Genomic DNA, 21,622 nt, shown 5'->3' with positions numbered 1-21,622 from the left:
GATGTTATCTTCCTAGATGATCATTACAACCATAGTTACAGTAAAACTTTTTTTTTTTTTTTTTTTTTTTTTTTTTAGAAAAAGAATCCTGAGGACCTGTTTGACATTTCGTTTATAAACGGGGAATATATATATATATGTGTATATTTTTTTTATAATAAATCTCCTTTACTGAGAGAGACAAGAGTTTGCAATTAGCTTTGAGCTCCTTCGACTGTTACAGAAAGATAGAATGAGATCACGGAGAAAGACCTTGTCTTGGGAAGACCCAGTGAGTTAGCTTGATTGTGCATGTTGCCTGTTTCTGAGCACAAGAAGTCCTTTGGTTTTAGTTTCCTCTTTGATTTTAAAGCTCAGGATACGTGACAGACTTCAGACCCAAATCAGCCAGAAACATAGCAAATCATAATTATGCCATCCATTAAGCCTTTACTGGATAAGAAACACTTATTTAACAGGGCTAGAATGTATCAAGGATAAAATGAAACATGGAAGGATTATGATGTCTTAGCTCACACAGCTATATTTGTTCATGCAGTGATCTCATACCCAGTGAGGTCACAGCAGCACAGTATGACCATGGAATCCCCAACCTGTGGTTAATAGCACAAAGTGGTTCATGAGTTATGGCTGAAATCTGTGTTTGATACCTGTTACTGTGTGGAAAAAAAAAAAAAAAAAAAAAAAAAAATGGAGCAGCAAGCATTTAATGTGTATGAATTGTACTGGTGTGATTGAGATCTTTGCAGGTCATGTGCACAGCAGAATAGTTTCAAGAATAGAAGCTCTAACTGCCAGCAGCCCAAGGACCAAGTTCCTGGTAGCTCCTGGTGAGATGGTGCATTCGTCCAGTCACTCTGGATGTTTGCATTTTGTTTTTTCTACCCGTTAGAGCACATGCTTAGAGCAAAGCCTTTTCTTCTTTGTTGGCTGTAGCACCTGCTGACATCTTTGAAAGTCATCCAATTCTCAGTTAAGGGTTTATTAGAGAAAAGGTCTGCAGAGGAAAGCCCTCATGACAAAAGCAGAGCTTTTATCTTCTGTCAGCAGTCAGAAATTTAAACAACTATGAAAATACTTTACAGAAGCTCACGAGGGATTTCCCTTCTCCTGCTCCATGTCCCCTTCCTGCCTCCTGTGACCATAGAAAAGTTTCAGAGGACTTCCTGGGTTCAACCAAAACAGATACTGCTGCACCTCTTGCATTGCTGCTGGTGTATCCTTTCCTATGAATAAACCTGATTGTGATTTCATATTTGTGCTCACATACATCCAACACCTTTTACCCATCTTGCTGAACACAAAATTTGCCTCTAGGGTAAGGATACACAGTCTGATGGCTGTGATAAAAAATGAAATTGAGCAGGCAGGAGCAAAATATGGTTTAAAAAGGATCTTCTGGTGGCCAGATTTTTGAGAACTCTCCACCAGTATGTCTGCAGTGGCATAAAGTCCTTTTGTAATGAAGAAATACTTACTGAACTATTTTGCAGCTGAGGGAGAAAACCTTAAAACCAGATTGTGAAAGTAGGAAAGAAAAAAAAAAAAAAGAGAATCTCACGAAAGAATAGAGTAGAACTACCTGAGGATGGTGAACAGGCTGAAGTAAGAATTGCAGTTAAAGAGAGTGCAGTTTTGGATAAGTTTTGAGGACACAAATAGAACTGGCATTGGTTTAGCCAGTGGAAATTATTGGTGGAGAGAAAGTGAGGGGCAATCAGTAAAACTAAATATTTCAAACCAGCAGAACCAGATGGCTTTTAAATGAGTGAGCACAGCATACTGTGGGCTGCTAACCAGCGTACTTGAAAATTCTAGGACATATAAAATCCAAGAAGAATGGAGTGGCAAGTGTAGGAATAGCTTTTAACAGCGTAAAAAGATACCATAGGAAATTGTTAAGCTGACAATTTGAATTAAAACAATTCTGAAAAGTAACAAAAGGTTAAACAAGTCAGCTTGTTTATCAGTCAGTGTTTTCCAAGTATTTTAAATTGAAATTAGTGGTGGAAAATGGTGATGGAAAATTGCTGGACATCTTGTACAGTGCTGTTGCAAAAATTCCATCAGCAGAGAAAAATTATGCTGGGTGTAAAGTATTGAATATTTTTGTTTTCTGATTACTTGGATCTTGTTTAGGTGATGGCTTTTGAAATGTGTAGACATTTTGTGGACTATCATTAGGTATCCTTGGATGGCTAATCTCTCACCACAACTTAAATGAGCACATATCTGTACCAAACGTAGCCTTGGTGCAGTGTATTGAAGGATGGCTTTTAAGCAGCAATCATTCAAGATAACAGATTGTGCTGAGAGAACTGTGACAGCCTCTGGAGCAGAATTTTGGTGATTGCTGATAAAACTGGATGCATAGGGCTGAATTAAATGGACCTTAAGCAAAATCATCTGTATGTTCCCGTCTGGATGTAAAATACACGTATTAAAAATATTTCTAGGGATCTCTACAGAAGAGTGACACTGCCTCAGCAGAGGCTAGATATCCCTTGAAGACAGATTTAGAAGGCAATTGTTGTGAACTGGATTTACGTTTATTTGATTATCACAGTAAGAGAACTTGGCAGAAGTGTAGTGTCCCAGAGGCTGGATGGCTTGTCAGTTTCCATTGCCAAGGTCAACAAATGAGGGAGGTAGTTTGCTGGGGTATGCAGCCTTCAGGTTTTACTTTACTCTATTTGAAATTAAATTTAGAGAACTGCATGCATTTGAACATACTAGTTGCGGGCTTGGTGCGTGGCTCAGGTTCACACCTCTGAACCAAGAGTGTTGCTATTTTTACATTTGTAAACTCACACTTTCCTGGCATGCATGTTAGACAGGCTGGATGCTTGTCTGGTAGCAGTGCTATTCCCTTCATATGAGAGGTCTCCAGGAATTTCCTTCTTCTGGAAGGAGTTGTACACTGGAGTTGTACTGGAGGCTGCTAGGTATTGGGGTTCTCAGTTTGGTGCCAAGTGTTGATGTTGACCAGATAGAGCACATACCAGGGGAGTCACTTGTCTCCCTTGGATCCTGCTCCTGCTCACAACTTAAGAACAAGCGTAGAAGTGCTTCCTTCCTCAGTACTTCTTGTCTTGTTGCATTGGCACTGTTGAGAGAATCTGACACATCAGCACTGCAGCTTAAATTTGAATTTGATACTAAAACACAGACACGGATCGCCATTGAGTGTGGAAGGTATGAACAGTTATAAAAAGCAAACGTGGTGGCAGTTAGCACATAAAGTCAAGTACTGAACATGTGACAGTCAGAAATGAGCCTTACCCTTCTGCTCCTTATCTTTGGAGCAGATCAAAAAAAAAAAAAAAAGAGGAATTGCTCTTGCTGGGCTTTAGAGACCTGACCAAGTCAGCAATTTCATTAACTGAGGCTTATCTGAGCAGTCATGCCTTCACATTAACTGCTGCCAAGTCACACCAAATCAGCAGAGGAAAAGTCTTGAGAAGGCTTGAATTGGTAGAAGATGGGGATTTAAGCACAGCCTGGGGCTGCAGTCTTGGATAAGGGGTTTTAGCCAGTGTATCAGAATCAGATCAATTTAGTGGTTTGTTGTGAAGTCCTGCTTTTGAGTGCAAGATGGAAGATACAAACTAGAAAGGGAGACACTACTAGGGGTGTTACACTTAAATTGCAGTGCTGATCAGTTGGAGGATGGTATTCTGGTTAGGACTAAATTTTTTGGACAATTAGGGGAAACTCGGTTACAGAGGACTGAAGTATTCTGTGGCTTGATTTTTATTTTTTTTTTTCTTCTGACAGGGGAATTTGCATTAAAATCCAAGAGGTTTGTGTATTGTTGATCATGGAATCATTTGAATCGGAGGGGACCATTAAAAGCCATCTAGTGAGCTCCCCCTGTAATGAACAGGGACACCTGCAGTTGGATCAGGTGCTCAGAGCATCATCCAGCCTGACCTTGAGTGTCTCCAGGAACAGGTTATCCACGACCTCTCTGGGCAGCCTGTGCCAGTGCCTCACTACTGGTATCATAAGAAGCTTAATTTTTATATCCAATCTACGTCTCCCCTCTTTGAGTTTGAAACTGTTTCCCTTTGTTCTATCACAACAGGCCCTATAAAAGAGTCTGTCCCATTCCTTCTTACAGCCCCCCCTTTAGATACTGAAAGGCTACTATTAGGTTTTCCAAGAGCCTTTTCTTCTCTAGGCTGGACAGTCCCAGCTCTTTCAGCCTGTCCTCATAGGAAGGTTGTCCCATCCCTTGGATCATGTTTGCAGCCCTCCACCGGATGCACTCCAGCAAATCTATGTCTATCCTGTACCAAGGACTCCACACCTGGATGCAGTACTCCAGATGAGGCTTCACCAGTGCAGAGCAGGGGACCAGGATCACCTCTCTTGTCCTGCTGACCACACTGCTTTGATGGCTCTGAGGACATATTGCTGGCTCACCACCAGCTTCCAGGTACTTGCTTCCACCAGTACCCTTCGGTGCTTTTCAGTAGGGCTGTACTCTATCCTTACATCTCCCACCTTGATGCATGGATAGCTTCTCTTTTGTGTACAGCACAGTTCAAAGTTCACAGTTCAAAACCTTCTGAATGTTTACATCTGGCAAAAGAATTGATAAATCTAATACTCTGGGCATTGAATAGCACCTGGAAAATCATTAGTAAGATCCAGAGTTTGTCTTATATAGTGAGGCAACTTTGTACATCAGCATTAAATGTGATGTAAAGAAAGCTACTTTTCTTGAGCTGCTGAATAATGTTCTGTAGTATTTTTGTCTGCATTTTGAGCAATTTCGCTTCCGATTAAAATATGGAGTATTTCTCTGCTTGTAAGGTTCATTTTAGCAAATGTTTACCCGCAAGAGTGAAAATTCTAAAATAGTCTATTTTAAAGACTTGTTATTGCATTTGTTACAGGGAAATAATGAACATGCATTTTATGTAAATTTGCAATGGAACTTTTGTCACTGTGCTCTGCAGAGCTTATCAAGGTATGAAAAACTGTCATTTTAGCTCATCTGTCCAAACAAAGCCAGTTGTTAAAGACAGAGAGGAATTCAGTTCAGTTTGCTGTATAATTTTGAATAATGGAATTAACTGTGGAACTGGTTAGATTCTGTCTCATTAATTGATAATATATTAGCAGAGAAAAGTGAAGGTCTGATGAATAATTTGCTTCCTGTTTTTGGGTAGACTTAAAGCGAAGGCCAGACCTACCTGCTTAAATGGAGTCATAATTTTACCTGTAATTTGTGTGTGTTCCCACAACTCTACACCTGTCTCCACTGGCCTCACAGAGATCATAATGTTGTCAGCGTACTAAAGTTTAAGGCCTTCTGATACTTTTGGGGATACTCAAATATCATTCTTGCATTAGTTCCAAATTGTTCAGCAGGTTCTGAAGGTTTGACACCGTTTCAGGGCTTGGGATTTATATATACTTTTGTAATGCTTTTCAGATGAGCAGTAATTTCACTCTTTTTTTTTTTTCTTTTTTCTTTTTTCTTTTTTTTTTTTTTAATCTCTGCCAAACGGATGTTCTTCTATGTAAAGTTCTCTAATAAAATGTTTGTCTCATATAGGTTCAGTATTCAACATCAAAGTGTGTTTAATAACTTATTAAATATGATGTGTTTTGAACAGAAAGTCTCTGTTGTCCTGCTAGGTCTGTGTTTAATTGTACTTAATCACGAATGTTGAAGAACCCAAAATTTGGTGACACTGAGAGCAACTTGTGTGTGGTGATGGTTTTGAATGAGTGTTATTAGGGAGTGTCTATGAAGGCTCAGTAGGGTTCTTGTAGACATTTCTTCCAAACTGAAATGTCGGTATATCTGGAAGAATTTGGGAAGAGGTATTGCTGACATTCCTTTGTGAGTCCCCTACTCACCTCTTAGAAGGCAAAACCAAAACAGAACAAAACAATACAAGGTTGAGCTGAAGTACAAAAAAGCATGCCAGTGCCCTTGGGAAAATGGTAACCATTGGAAAGGATAGGGAGATTTGGTGTTAGGGATGCTTTGAAGGCTGAACAAGCACCAATCTGAATAGAGAAGCCAGATGGAGTGGAGCAGCACAACATACCAGCACACCAGTGCATTGTGCGATCCAGGTATCTGGAGTCTCTGAGATGGAGTGGATTGAGCTATCAAGCAAGGACTGGAGCTAGCTCATTGGAGTTGCTTCCTTCCTGATTTGGGGATCATACATCACAGTGTAGCAAATATCAAATGTCTTGTTCTAAGTAGGCAGCTTTATCTCAAGAACCCTTTCTGCTTAGAAAGATTAAAGACTAGTCAAAAATATCAACAGGGCAGTGTTTTTTTCTAGGATAATAAAGTGGGGGATTTGTTGTATATGCACAATGAGAGATTGTTTATTCCGTTTTATGGATTTTGACACAAGCTTCTCAATACCAAATTTATTTTCTTTGTATATGAATTTGGGATTAGCATTTTAATCCTTTCTTTATGAATATTTCAAAACAGCATCTAGTAGCTTTATAGTGAGAATATGTTGTACACATAAACATAGCTTGACCCAATAGGTAGCTTCTTTTTGTCATCTATTTTGTATCACAGTCCACAGTTCTGTGATCTCTAAACTTTTTTTTCTGGTGTCACTACAATGCATAGACACCTGGGTAGTGGAGCTCCATCTCTAATGTTCCTATCTGAAGAGACACGAGTGGAAGGCATTCCAGTAGCTGTTGCCTGCCACGAAGAAGATGCACATTAGTAACGTTGTGTAAAAGTGTAACAAAGCAGAAGGAAAGGATCCTTCTGCAAATATTTGTATGAATTCTCTAACTTGTTGAAACCTTCATTTGTATATGGTGTGTTTTTATTCAAATTTCTAATAGCAGAATTTTTTGAGAGAAAGACTTACACTTGAGCTGTACAGGCCTTCATTGGCATTTGTTTTCCAAAAAAATGGAATTTAATCTCTGGGGAGTTCTTGGGAAAGATCTGGTTATTCTGAAAGTGCAGCTTGCCTGACTGTATCCAGCTTGGAGAGGAGCTGCTAGAATTTTGTTGCCTTGCTTACCTGCTTATTGCTTTCTTACTGTTGTAGTTTTATCACATAGTCTCCAAACGACTGCTGTTGTACAACTGTACAACACTGTTGTTTTATTTCCAAGACTGGATTTGGATAGTGATGTTTTTATACACCACTATGTATTTAAGATCCTCTGAGCTTTGGATAATTATCAGTGCACTGTATCTTTTTGATTTGGTGATGAAGTTACAGACCTTTAGCTAATGTGTTCTTACATTTCTTCCACGTGTGGAACAGTGGTTGATTCGGTACTCACTGCACTGTTAACTTTTCCTTCAGTGAAAACATTGTTCTCCCTAGCCCCAAAAAATTAACAAAGTGTTCTCCTCCAAGGTCAAAATACAACATGCTCATGAGATAAGTCTTGATGGGCTTTGTTCTTGTATTTACCAGCATGTTTCATCACACCCCAAAGCCATCCTCCTTATCGTAGGCCATTTTAATTTTAACAGACTTTTGTCATCTTGATGTCTCTGTGAAATGATGGGCTCTTGGCAGACAGCTCTTTTTTTCTGAGAGGTAATTGAGCAAATGTTTGTCCAGGACACTTATCCTGACAGTGAGTGTGTTTGACCATGTGCTGATGTAGGGAACATGACCTGCCCTGGCCTTCCACAAATTTATTTGACTATTTAAGATTTGGAAGAGTGAAAGAAGGCTAGCTTCATTGTTGGGGCTGCTGTCTATCTGGTACACTGAGGTGATTAAGAAATCTGTGTTCAACTATTTTAAAAGGTATGATTTTAGAGAAACTCCATGGCTTTCCTGAGTGACAAAATATTCAACTAATTTATCTGTGATGCTTCTTTTTTCAGTCCATTCCTAGTGAGAATGCTGGTAGATGTCTGCTATGAAGTTACTGCAATCCAGTTTGAGCTATCGTTGTTCTGGCTTCATAAGTTAGTGGACTGCAGTTATTTTTAGTAATTAAAAACTGCTTTATAAAATGTGTTTAGCAGGGAAAGGAAAACAATAAAGGTGTTACACAGCTGATAAACCTTGGCATGCAGTAATCCCTTCCAGAAGTAAAACTGAAAGACAAGAAATAATATGTAAACCAAATACCTTTTTTAAGAACAAACCAGGTTTGTAGGTTTTGAACATACCTTGGTTCCTTGACTAAATTAACAGCAGGTGAGTTTTCATGGATCTGAAAAGCAGTGCATTTCAAATTGTTGCACAGGGGGAGCATGGTGTGTTGGCTGAAATGGGGCTACTAGTCATGTACTGATGTGGAGAGCTGAGGAGGTAGAAGTAGTTATTGTCTTCTGGTGCAAACCAGCTACATCTTTCCAAGACACACTCAGGAAACCAGCATGACAGTTGGTGGAATATAAATTTCCAGTCTGCCTTTTCACGTGACTTAACTCACAGTTACTCTGAAGAGCATAGTTTAGAACAGTTTCAGGTCTGTGTGGAATTTTTGTCAACAGTTCCTCCTGAAAAGCTTTTGCCCTGAAAACCTTCAGTCTCCAATCTGCCTGAAGCCAGCTGGGGACAGTTTCAGTGATTCTTGTTTGGGCTTTTTCTTGGCATCTACCTCTAATATAAACTGTGTCTTTCACCCATGCGCCTAGAAAAGGTCATATTGCTCTGCAGTTCTTCATTTGGAAGCCAAGTGCTTCTCTTGAAGGTGCTCTGAGTTTCTTTTGACATAAACACTGGTTTGAAGTTCTTACTGTGTTTGGAACGGAAGCCAAAGTCCCCAAACCTAATTGTTCTGTTGAGTGGAAAAAATGCTTTATCAATGCTGAGTGTTTTATAAGAAACATGCATTTCCCAGCTGGCAGAACTTCAAGAAAATCCAAAATATCTTGTTGCATGGTTACCAGAAGGCATACAATTAATGCCTGGGCTTGTTCCTCACATAGTAAGCGTAGATTGTTTACTCTGTTAGCTTTATAGTCTTGATTTGCTCATGTATACATGAATTGTGCAAGCAACTTACTTCTGCTTAACAGAAACAGGGAGAAGCACTCAAGCCACTGTACAATATCTTTTCTAAATTATTCTGTTATTACCTCTACTAAGGCACAGAAAATGATGGTAGCTGTTTCAGACTAAAGTGTGCTGCGTTTCTAAGACATGTTATTGTTCTAGCAAACTAGTCAAGTTTGTTGTTGTCCTACTCTGTGTGTGGCGAGCTAAAGAGAAGTGATAAAATAATCCATGCAGGAGGGGAAATGCAAGAATTCTTTCAATTAGCAGCACTACAAAGATCACCTGTGGTTGAGTGGAAGAAAACTGGAGGCCAAATCCTAATCAGCAATATCAAATTTATTAAATTGCCTTGATTGTGCTGTAGGATGATTAAAACAAACAAACAAACAAAAAAACATTTCTTTAAATGCTCCTTATGAAGCTGTGGTTTAGGTTGGATTTCAGCTGCATGACTAACTTACTCCTTACAGTGGATTCTTCTCTTATAGAGAAGAATCTGTAGTCTCAATTTCAACTTCAGTTTAGCATTGGTTGCTTTGTATGTTTGCTTTAGTAGGATTTTTATCCAGATAGGATACAAAATTCTGTCTCGTGCTTTGAATAAGGACAGAAAAAGGAACATAAACTGAAAACAGGGCAGTACATTGGTTACTCTGCAATGAAGTTAATTTTGTTGGCTAGACTATGTTTGTTTTGCTTACACCAGTTTTAGGGGTACTGTGGAAAAGAAGGAAGAGGAGCTGAACTGAAGCAACACCTATTCTAGTAGAAGGGTTATTTAAAAAATAACAGTAGCATTTTCAGGTGCCAGATTTTAATTTATAGCCAGTCTTAGCCCCAGAAACATTAGTTGCAGATTTTTCATTTTGCAACTGTGTTATTCTAACACAATGTTGAAATGGCTGTGTTACTGTCCTGTAAAGTATTTATGAGAAAGAAGACTTAGCACTGTGATCCTGGATTTGGAAAGTAGACGTACCTAAGAGAAATCTGAATTGCCAGCAATTTTTTTAAAATTGTTTAATTGTTCCCAGGGCTGATGTAGACCTGAGTTTAGGAGATATGTGGCAATGCTAGCCCAGAATGGGCTAGATATTGCTAGATGCAGAAGTGCCAGGTAGAAGACAGGCAGGAATTTTAAATGTAAAATCCATTTTTTGCTTTCAGTTGGGTACAGGACTGTGTAGAAGAGCTGGTACCTATTTCTGATGGATAAGATAAAAATGTATTTGATGAGGATTTGATTTGCAAATATTTTTACAACAATCTTTGCTAATGTTTACAAAATTACTTAGAAATATAATAATAACAATACCAATAATAATAAAAGTTGATTCATTCTCTAGAAACATGCGAATATGCATAATCAGTTCATTTCATAATCAGTTCATTTCCAGCACAGAGTGAAGAACATGGGAGATGAACTGGATGAAGTTCATGAAATCTTGGGGTATTCCTGCCATGCAGGAGGAACTCCAGCCAGCACCTGGATGCAGAGTTCTTGGGGAAGAGGGGCAGCCTCAGCCCCTATGGGCTCACAGCCATGTTATTAGTTCTGTAGAAAGACCAGAGCAGATATCAGCAAGATCATGGAGGTGTCTAATTGTGAGCTGCACACTGATCTATTGGACAGCAGCAGTCTTTTCCACTGTTTTTCTCATTCCACGTTCTGCACGTAGTGCAGTGTTAATTTCTCCCACAATCAGTAGAAACATAAAAGCCTTAAAACTGTTCAAATGACTCAGACAAAAGGCTGTGAATTAATGCAGTCTATTACAGTCCAGATTGGTGTTTCTTTCAGCAGCAGCATAAACAGTGTTCTTCTGATTCAGTATCATCTACTGCTCTCCTGCATCAGGAGGAGAATGATGAATTCATCCAGTGCTTCAGCAGTGCCTGACAAATTATTGGAAGCCCCTTGCTTCTGTAGCTCCTAGTAGGAGAGTGACTGGTTTATGTATTATACATTCAGGTAATAATCAAACATGTTCAGAGCTTCTTTTAGTTCAGTTCTGGAAAGACACTCTGCAAGATCCTGGCACCAGAAGTTGCCTGTGTGAATTTGTTGCCAACAGACCAAAGACCAAGTTATTCAATGCCATTAATTCTGCCACTGTCTGAGTTGTCTGACTTGAAGCAAACTGAGTATCTGAGAGCCTTGAGTGGTGGTGTTATGGAAGAGGTGCTCCTTCTCCTTGCTGTGCTGTCTTCTGTGTACAAGTACCTGTACAAGTACCATGCATGAAATCAAGTCCATGGGAAACTTGAAGCTCACAGGTAACCCACAGTAGTTTCTATTTCTGTGGTTTCAGTGACTTGAACTGCTCATCTCTTGTTCTTTAGGTGAGCTCTCAGATCATTTGCCTTTTCTAGTCACCTGAATCCAACATTTCTCATAAAAATAGTCTTGATTTGGGAAGATATTCCTTTTTTTCTCCACAAAAGATTTTTGCAAAGGTGATGAGGAGCACCTCATCTGGTGCGATAGCCCTGAAAGTGACTTAGATGCCTCTGAAGGCTACAGGTAGCAGAATAAATTTTCCCTTGGTATTCTCAGTCCCTGCCAAAATCAAATTTCTGCCTGTGTGTGCAGAATGGTGTTTGCAGAGTTCCTCATGACAGGTATGTTGAAGTTTCCAGAGTCTGAGGCACAGCAACAGATATCTAAGAATCTGTGTCACACTGGAGCAAGAAATCTCACTTTCTTCTCAGCACTCAGCCTGCTGGATCATTAACATAACAAAGGAGGATTATTGACTTTCATAGTCATGATGCCTTTGATTTGAAGCTGTCTTTGATTAGGGGCAGTAGGGCTCATTGGCCCAGAGGAGCACTGGTTTCCTCCAGGTGAAGAGCATGGAGAGAAGCACGCTTTTGAGAAGAGGTAGGAAAGAGGAAAGAAGTAGCTGAAGAGGCTGAATGGAAGCTGTAATAGATGCAGTTAGTCGCTAGGAAGGACCCAAAAGCAGCCCATGATTCTGTAAGACAATTAAAAGCAAATTGTCCGGCTGAGCGATCGGAGGGCAAGGAAGATGCTCCCCACACTATAATTCAAGGGGCTGAATGGCCTCGAAAGCTGAGAGCGGAGGGGAAAGAAAAAACAGAAGATGAGGCAAATGATGGAACAGATGTGAACGCTTTTGTTGGCAGGACTTGGAGGCTAGCGGGATGGCGATAGGCTAATTTGAGACGCATAATGCCAGGATCCTTTCATATGCAGAACAGCACTTTGATCCAGTGTGGATGAAAGTGCTGAAAAGTGGAGAGGATGGCAGGGGGTCTTTTGTCTTTGACAAAAAAGGCATCTGCTGGGCTCTAACCTCCTTTTTTTCCACCCTCTTGGCCTAGTAGGCCACTCCAACAATGCTAGCAAAGGGGACAAGTGTCTCCTGACAGCTGAAGAAATCTCCAGGAGGAGAATGAGGCTTGCTGCAAGATGTATACCAGAGAGCTTAATCGATTTTTTCCACAGTACAAAAAGGGAGAGGGCTGGGGGAAGACAGAGAGATCACAGTGGAAATGGGAGGTGGGAGGGGAAAAAAAAATCTCTTTATAATAAACTTGTTACTTTTGTTCTCCAAATACATCTTTTCAGGGGATGCTTTGATGCCAGTATGAATACACTTAATGGAGCAGGGTATGGTAAAGTTGCAGGGGGGATGGGGGTGGAGAGTGTGAATTAAGGAAGAGTAGGCTTGCAGGGAGGACAAATGTTGAGTGATTTCTGCAGATTCCAAAACAGGGAAGATTTTTGAATTAATACAATGCAAGAGACAATTGGAAGACAGACACATACTTTGAGAATTCAGCACAGCACAATTTTTTTGTTTCAGTTTCTAAGCAAAGCTGAAAAAAATTTCTTCAACTTTTTCTTCTTTTTATGTTGTTATATTGATTTCTTGGACTGATTAGAAATGAAGGGACTCCAGAACTAAACTGAGATTCAGGAAGACAGACAGTTGCATTTGTCCAAGCAAATACAGCAGTTGCAGATCAGCTGCTGATTTGATCCCTGCTTCTCCATCTCATGCTCTGTTGACTTTCAGCTTTTCACCTCTAGTAAACAAAACTGGAATCCAGTCCCAAAAGGTTGATGCCTGTGGTCTTCTTTAAGGATTGCTTTGTACCATGTCTTATGTTTTCTTTCAGAAATAATGATAGATAAGAGCTATCAACATATGAGCAAGACCCACCTTAGCAAATTAAATCCTTTAAGAACAGAAGGTTCAGGGATCTTCTTTCCTTTGAGATCCTGACAGTGTTTATCCATTACTGTTTACCAAAGATAACCTTCTCCTTGGGACATGGCTTTAAGCAACACCTGGTGCTGCTAACAGCTCTCTCTTTACCCCAGCAGCTTTCTTTCTGTCCGGGAGTCACTCTTCCTCCAGGAAGGTACGTGTGATGCAGAAATGAAGAGAAGCTATGACATTCCTTTGAAAGGCTCTGCATACACTGATGCTAAGTTGCAATCCTGTGTAGTTGTTCAGTGGGTGTGCCATGGTCTCCCTTCAGCAGATGCCACTGTCCAATTCAGACCACCTGATTGTGGAGAATATTTTTGACAAAGGCATCTCCTGATCTCCAACTATGCAAAGATTACTGTAGATCATTAGGGAGGACTAATCATCAAGGCAATTGATACTGTTTTTATTCCTGACCATTTGTCATATCTTGACTTTTCTGTGTCGCAGTGTTCAAGGTGTGATTAAGGATGGTGCTGTGGGAGGCTGTTGCTGCTACCAGCAAGCAAGCCAAGATGACCTCTGTCCCTCACACACCAAGGAGAAAGTCCCCTCAGCACGAGGTGTTTGTTGTTTGACTTCACTCCCAGGTGCTATGCACACTGATGGGATGCCTGGCAAGAGCCAAAGGAGTAAGGATGTAGCTCATGGGGAAATATGACCTGGCCGTCCTTCACACCAAAGAAGAGCAGCGCACACAGCGCCGTGCAAGCTGACCAGCAGTGCAGTGGGGTCTAGGGCAACCTGCTGTGTCCCCAGGCAGTTGTGATAAGGGCGGTGTGTAGGAATCTCAGCCAGTGATCTTGGGTACTTCATTTGCTTTCTGATGTGAAAAATGAAGCACCTCATGAAGAAGAGTCTTCCCTATCTGGGCGGGCAAGTCCTTCAGCTGCTACAATCTTGAGATTTCTACATGTGTTCAGTATGAAGTTTTCCATCTGCACACCAGAAAAAAATACCCTTACTGTAGTCCAGAGATCGGTCAAAGGTTTTTGTCATGTCAGCAGTAAGGCCTGGAAATGTGAAACTTTTGGGAGTGCACTGTTGCTATTCCTGTGTATATGTGTGCAGTAATCCTCCATATCTGCAGGTAGTCATTCCAGTTTTAAACTGCGCCCTTAAGGCAGATCAGTTCAGCCATTTGCAGTTTACTGTGTGCAAGTTTTTTATTGCTGGTGAATGGGCATGAGGAAGAAAGATGCCTCTGTGAAATGACCTGGTTGCTGTCTTCCAGGCTAGGTGGGTGAGACTGAGTCTGTTTCCCCTAAAACATAAAGTGAGGCTGTAGAGAAAAACTGTGGGGGAGCTGAGTATAGCCTGCAGACAGCCAGCCAGGAGAAAGCAAAAGCAGGAGCACAGTCTGTGAGAGTACAGCAGAGAGGAAGGTTTGCTTTTTTGTGTGTCTCATCCAGAAGGTTAGTGTTTTCTCCGCAGATGATGACTACCCTCTGCTGGTTTCTGTTTGGATTAAAAAACAAACTGTAAAGATTGCAAAGCCTCTCTTTGTACATTGAGACAGAGCTACCTGACCAGCACAGGAACCCTTTACAGGTCTTATTGCCATTCTGTGGACAGGAACAATCTGGTAATTGTTTGAAAGGCTGCGGAGTCTACTAAGAACCATATTGCTTGAATGGCAAATTATCCCAGTGGTTGCTGCTACAGTAATCCAAATAACCTACATAATAAGCCATCCTCGTGGAAGTGTTTTTGGCTGGACTGGTTGTACATAGGAGCTTTTCCTCACGTCACCTCATAATCTTGGCTGTAGAAGCCTTCCTTACATTTTCAGCATAGATTTGGCGTCTGCCTCAGTGAATCTCATTTGGTCATTAACATCCATTAGAGCTTCTCTGTGTGGGAACTGAAGCCAAACAAATGGAAAACAATGACTTCAGAGTACAATCAACTCCAGCCTCCATGAAAACTCATGTCTTGAAATAAAGAAATTTCCATTTGGTTTTATTTAATTGTCTTCCAAATAAAGCAAATGTCCTTTGCAATGTCACCACTGGTTAGTTTGATGTAACTTTCCTTAGCATCCGCTTTAAGATGTTTTTGTAATGAGGTGCAGTTTGCACCAGTAGAATGAATTCTCACCCTTTTTAAAAATGTGAGATGGGACTGTTCATGAGAACACTTCTGGAATTAACATTAAATTTTGTTTTATATATTTGGCTCAATACACAGTGATTTGGAGTCACAAGGGCATGTTTAGCTGTAGTGGGGACAGTGTGATTTCAAGTTCTGTGTACTTTTCTGGCTTGCACTAGGAAGGAGGGAATTGTGCCCATTTGTTCCTACATCTACCCTGTCTGTCCTCAAAACCCAAGATTTGTTCACACAATCTGCGTACGCAAAGAATGTGTTCACTTATGTGTGAATTTCATGTTGGTACTCCAGTTCCATATTGCTTTGGATGGTGTTTGAAACCAGTCTCCAAGAAGAGTGAATTCCACAGGGTCATCATCACACTGAACAGTGTAATCTCATCTTGGAAAATAACCCTCCCAAGAGTAATTCTGAAATGCATTTGAAGACCTCATCAGACATCCCTCAGCTGACTTGCTCTAGACATAAATGATGATAAGCTAGTAGGTAACATGAAAGCTTGTTGCTTTCTTTTGCCTTTCAAGTGCTGATGATCTGTGTGTGCTCGTGGAATGAGGCAGTGGGGTGGCAGCTCGCTGGGTTAGGCCCTGAGGCCACCACTAACTGGCACTGGCACAACAACATTTGAAGATGACTCCTGTCATCCTGTAAGGGTAGGACACTACTCTGGTTGTTGTTCTGGTGTATGCTCAGCTTGAGGCATAGAGAGTGAGAGCATTCATTTTCCTGGAATGCAACTCAGCGAGGAGGAGGGAGCATCACCCAAGGACTGCCATCCCCAGACTGCGCCTGTGGGGAAGGTGGTGGCCTATGGTGCTGCCAGCCACTCTGACAGTTCCTGGGATGGGGGGTTGGGAGGATGTACCAAGTGGCACAGTGAAAAGTGTTTTCTGGATAAGGAAGAAGGGATGAACAAGAGCAAGCTGTGCTCATTTGAGCTGTGGGGGATAGGAGGGAGTTCCGCCTAGAGCTCTGTATAGGCAGGCATACTGTTGTGCAGTAGGGGTGCAAGAGTGCCCTTCCTTCAAAGGACTGGAGAAATAAAGAAGGCCCTCCCACCCCAATCTGCACTTTTGTATCTTTTTGTGTCTTTGCCTGTAATCATAGTGCAGGCAAAACCACATGGAGTTCTGTGCTTATTTCCTGTGCTTAGGTCTGTGGGACCCGATGTGCAAATAGCTGTGGACCTGGAAGAGACCTGGGTTGGTGAAATGTGGATTAGGGTTCTCAGACTGGGAACAGTTTTGGCAAGTTCCCAGAGGTCAGCTGCGTGTCTGTGACCACCTCAAGGAGCCAGACAAGAACTCACCAGGAACTCTGTCTTTTCCTCCCTCTCCCCTCCCCCAGGTGATCTTTGCTTTGAATCAGACTCTCTTGCAGCAGGAGAGCCTCCGAGCAGGCAGTTTCCAGATCCCCTATACGACAGAAGATCTTATCAAGCATTACAACTGTGGAGACCTCAACTCTATCATCTTCAACCATGACACTTCTCAAGTGAGTCTTGCCACCACAGCCCTTGTACTATGCACACATCCCAATAGCGCTAACTCCTATCTTATGCTTGTCTCCCCTCAGGCAGGCCCTTTGCAGGCAGGGGCTAAAGACACCTGACTGGCTCTCTAGTGTGTCTGCTTCCTGCGTCTCCTCCTCCAGGAGCCTGCACTAGCTCACTACCATCTTAGCGCACACAAGCAGTGAAGGCTCAGCTGGCTTTTTCTTGTGGACAAATGTCATGTTTGCTTTAGCATCAAAGCTCTATGAGTTAATCCTTTATTTTCCTGGGTATCCTTTGGGATTGTGCCAGCTTGGGTAGGATCAAGCGTAGCACCAGCGGAGAGCAGAAACAGACTGTTGTGCAAACAGTGATAGAGAATTGATCTCTTTACTTGTACACTTGCATAAGGCTGGGCAAGTTGCAAGCTTTTCCGTTTTCCCTAAGAGTATGATTGCATATTACAAAGTCCAAAGAAGATAAATAGAATGAAACAGATAGATTTTGACTGAATGTCAAGGAAAGGAAAACTTCAGAGGCCTCACAGACTTCATTTATGGAAACTGTTTCCCAAGCAGCGCAGTGGAATGCAACGCTCTGATCTTTAAACTTCAAGAAAATGCCCAGCAGGGACCAATTTGGCCTGTTGGGACTGTTAGATTAGTTAGGCTCAGTCTGAAACATCAGGCCTCTCTTTATTCATGTGTGTGAGGTACTGCCTGGCAAGTACTTCATGCACTTCAGTGAAAATGTTGCTTTAGCCTGGCAGTGCTGACAAAGTGTCTGTTGGAATCTGAGCTCTCCCTGCGGAGTATCAGTTTTTCTATAGGCTTTTGATATGTATGGTGCAGTACTACAGAGCTGGAAATACCGTCATACTAACCCTTGCTTCTCTGGCACTGCGCTTTGCACATATGTTTTACCTTCCTGTCCTGTACATCCTTCAGCCTGCCAGTGCTGGCAGCCTGGTCATTAATAATGCTTAGCTCTTCACAGTGCATTTCATTCATAAATTTGAAAGGGCTTCTCAAAGGAGGTTAGTGCTGTAACGTACAGATGCTACATCACTATTCTGCTGGAGTGTCATGGACAGCAGACAGCTGGTGTTGCCTTGAGGGTCTTGGAGAGAACAGCCCTTGCCAAGACATGCATGTCTCTTAAGAAGCAAAGGCCTTTTCTTAGTAAGAGACCTCTACACAGGGCAGTTGAGTTACAGTAGTAGCCTGAGATTCCATCAGGTTACACTTTTAAGGAGAACTCTGTCATCTGTATATGACCTTGTGCTTGACCAGTAGATGTCCCATTGCGGACTAAACACTCTTCTATGATAGACTATGAATCAGAGCATCAGCAGGTGCTGCATCTTTGCAAAGGAAAGTACCTTGCTTAGTGGCTCTTTTTTCCCAGGAGCTCCCTCTTGCAGACCCTTTTCTTAGCAGTCTCTGTAATTGCAATGTCCAAAGCTACTTATGGAAGATTTCACGATGGCTGCAACTCAGAACATGTGACTCTCTCTACTTGCAAGAGGTTGCAGCTACAGCTGTCCTGGGAATCCCAGGAGATAACACAGCATTTGAAAAGATACCTTAATGACAGGAAAACTAAGAGCTGGTTAAATTGTCTTTTCTGACAAAATCTGGTCCTCCTTCTTTTGGAAAATTTTGAGATCTTTATGTTAATTAGTTAAGAGTGCACACTTATTTTTTTGACAGCCCCAAGGGTCTGAAACCAGTCAAATTCTCCTAGAAGAGTGTAATTATAATTGTGTCATACCCATGGTAATTTCAGGAAGAGTTACATAGCTAAAGATAGCCAGGAACAAATACTTTCTTCAGTCAAACAGCCAGGACATGGGATCAGTGGTGTGGAAAACTAGGAGTATTTATTCACTTTGCATAAAATAATGATAATAGTTTGGCTCACTTATGAAAGGATGTGTTGAGAGAAAGGGCACTGTGCATCAGTGTAAGTCTGTAGAGTTGTTTTTTGGCCCTCTGTGAGTTTTATTCTATTGGATGTGTTTTGAGAAACAAAGCCATTGCCACATTCAGTGATAGAGCAAAATGCCTGTGTGTGCTGGCTGTCTGAAATAAATGGCCCTTTTTTGAGGACTTCTTGTTTCTTTCTGCCTTAGGTCCCAAATTTCATTAATGCTACACTGCCAGCCCATGAGCGTATTACTGCCCAAGAGATAGACAGCTACTTCCGTCAGGAGCTCATCTACAAGCGAAATGAGCGAATGGGAAGGAGGGTGAAGGAGCTGCTGGAAGAATACCCTGACAAGAGCTTCTTTTTTGCATTTGGAGCTGGTATGTGATTGAGGTGATCTTCAAACTAATCACATTCTTTCCACGTCCATTAGAATCACAAGTGTTTGCCTTGGTTTGGAGAAGGATCAGTACTTTTTCTGTGGGGGACACAAGACACAGCTCTGTTCTGAGAGTTGTGTAATATTAGGAACGCTTTCTCCAGTATGCATAGAGCTTGTGCTATGCGTTGATTACAAAATTTAATAGTTACAGATTTGTTTTTGTTTGCTTTTTTCCTATACACAGTCATTGATACTGAAGCAACTGTAGTGCTTACACGAAAGCTCTTACTCATAGACTCTTGCCAACCAAAGCAGAATGTCAGAAGTATAGAGCTGAGGTGAAAGGTAGTAAGAGGTTACACCGGTAATTGAATAAACCTTTGAAGAGTCCATCCAAAAGAATGATGTGCCACGGGATGTGAAACTAAGAGACCCTATAAATAGAAGGAGAGAGGCAGGCTTTCACCTTTCTCTTTCTCTTTCTGCTGCAGAACATTACCTCCTTCACTGTGCTTTCACAGCTACAAGGGAATTTTGTCTCTGTTTTGGAGCAGAACGTTTTCTCATCTAGGGAAAAAATACTCCATCTGGCTCTTAGCAGCCAGCAGGAATCCATAGGCAAATGCAGTGGCATATCTAGCCTGGTAAGGTTAACACCCTTAGTTAACACCCTTGGTTTAGACTAGCAATGTATGAAGGATGTGAAAAGGATTGGTTTGCCACGACTGTCTTCCTTTATTCTAGCTCCAAGAAAGTGAAGAAGTGAGGATCCAGGTAGGTTCTGATTCTATAGAGTTACTGCATTTTGTCCACTATTAACCATATGGTCCTTAGGAGACAGGGAGAACTGAAAGTGTTGTCTGGATCCATGTGATGTTTTCTGGCTTCAGAGGCTACTGCTTTGGTTAGGATAAAAGATCTAGGCATGGTAAGGAAAACATTTACTTGAAGAGTGTAAAAACATTTGTATTTGAAGTCTGTGAGAATGTCCTCACTTGCAGGAGGGAGTTGTGGTTACAAACTTAACAAGAGACCTTTGTGTGAGAGCAGGGAGGTAATGATGTGTGACTGATAATGTTAAGGCATGCGTGAAGATTATAATGTGTTATCTTCTTATGGTATCACTCTGCTCTGTGCAAATCCCTGTCAGGAATTAGGCACAGCTTATGTACATCTTGGTCTCTGAGTTGAGACTAGGGCTTTGCTCTGTACTGCAGTAGCTAATGTGGTTCTAATGCTTGTCCCGGCTGATCTGAAATTCCTCATTAGCGTATACATCTGTCCCGAGTGTCACCTGCATCAACTGAAGATAGCCAGTCCTCTGATTGCCTATTTTAGTAAAGCAGAGTTAAGATTTGCACAGCATTGTGCTGCTGCATTACTGCCTGGAGCCTTGAGCCCACGTGAATACAATCAGTGGCTAGTGTGCACGTGGCTTGCTTTCCAGCCACCAGGCATGCTTTTTCAGCATATTTCTGAATCCAGATAGGTTCACTGTCTTCCCTGGGGACTCTAGATCTGCTTTGAAGCTGTCTGTAATTACACTCTGGCTTTGCTACTAGACTGGCCTCTATTCTCATCTGCTCTTCTAAATAAAGATAATACTCTAATAATACTCTTCTAAAAGGCACTGCCAGCCTCCCCCTGCCCCTTTTACATTGGGGAATTAAACACTAATATGTGTGGATACATGTGAGCAAGAGCTGTGTTGCAGGAACCCACTTTTAACAGGACAATTCTTCATTATCTCCTTGTTTGTTTGCACCTGGGTTTCTTCATTTGCTTTGTATTAATTGCCTAAATTAGATAAGTAATATGACACAATATAATGCAGGAAAAAAATCAATTTCTATACAGTTGTGAGACCTTGTGAGCCCACCTTGCAAATCTGAGGGCAGGCTTTTGTTTTCCAGCAGGCTAGTGTAGTTTTTTTTTTTTTAATTCAGATTGCTGTGTGATAGGTGATTCTATAGAAGATTTATTTTGGAGCCAGCAAATAATGAACTAATAAATTGTGCCAAGTTTTGAGCATTGCTTGAGTATTGTGCTTATGTTCAATTACTGGAAAAAGGCTCCAAGAATGTGATAGCACAAGGACAAATTAGAATGAGAAGCAGCAGAACATAGAAGAGAAAAGAGTAAGACTGTAGGAGTGATCACTGCATTGTGATTTTCCTTCTTTTGGCCATCAGTGAAAAAAATATCTCCCAGCAGTGACTGATAAATTGCAGGAGAAGACCATGTTAAATAGTAGTAGGATTTCAAAGGGTTTATGGCTAAACCAGATTTTCAGTGGCACATTCTTTGTCTTTAAAATGGATATGCTTTTTGCAATGAAGGTTCATTTTTTCTGTTAACCAAACATCATTGAAAAAACACTTTTATCATCAATTCTATCCAGACAAGGTCATGGTTTTTGGATGTCTGAGGTGTTATAAATACCTCCTAATGTATGAAATACTCTTGACATTTTTAT

General features: G+C 41.2%; 1 protein-coding gene across 1 annotated transcript in view; it reads left to right on the top strand.

The window, feature by feature from the left end:
- The window catches only part of TRABD2A (TraB domain containing 2A), a gene marked incomplete at its 3' end in the record, with an annotated part of 80,881 nt that overhangs the window by 37,969 nt on the left and 21,290 nt on the right, over window positions 1-21,622 (top strand). Inside the window, exons 3-4 of the mRNA XM_079548341.1 lie at window positions 16,691-16,837; window positions 18,970-19,144. Of these exons, the coding sequence (XP_079404467.1) occupies window positions 16,691-16,837; window positions 18,970-19,144 (322 nt within the window). The remainder of the gene's footprint in view (window positions 1-16,690; window positions 16,838-18,969; window positions 19,145-21,622) is intronic.

Source organism: Tetrao urogallus, assembly GCF_951394365.1.
Source record: "Tetrao urogallus genome assembly, chromosome: Z".
Lineage (NCBI taxonomy): Eukaryota > Metazoa > Chordata > Aves > Galliformes > Phasianidae > Tetrao > Tetrao urogallus.
Note: the sequence above shows the minus strand (reverse complement) of the source record. Positions and strands in the feature narration are given on the sequence as shown.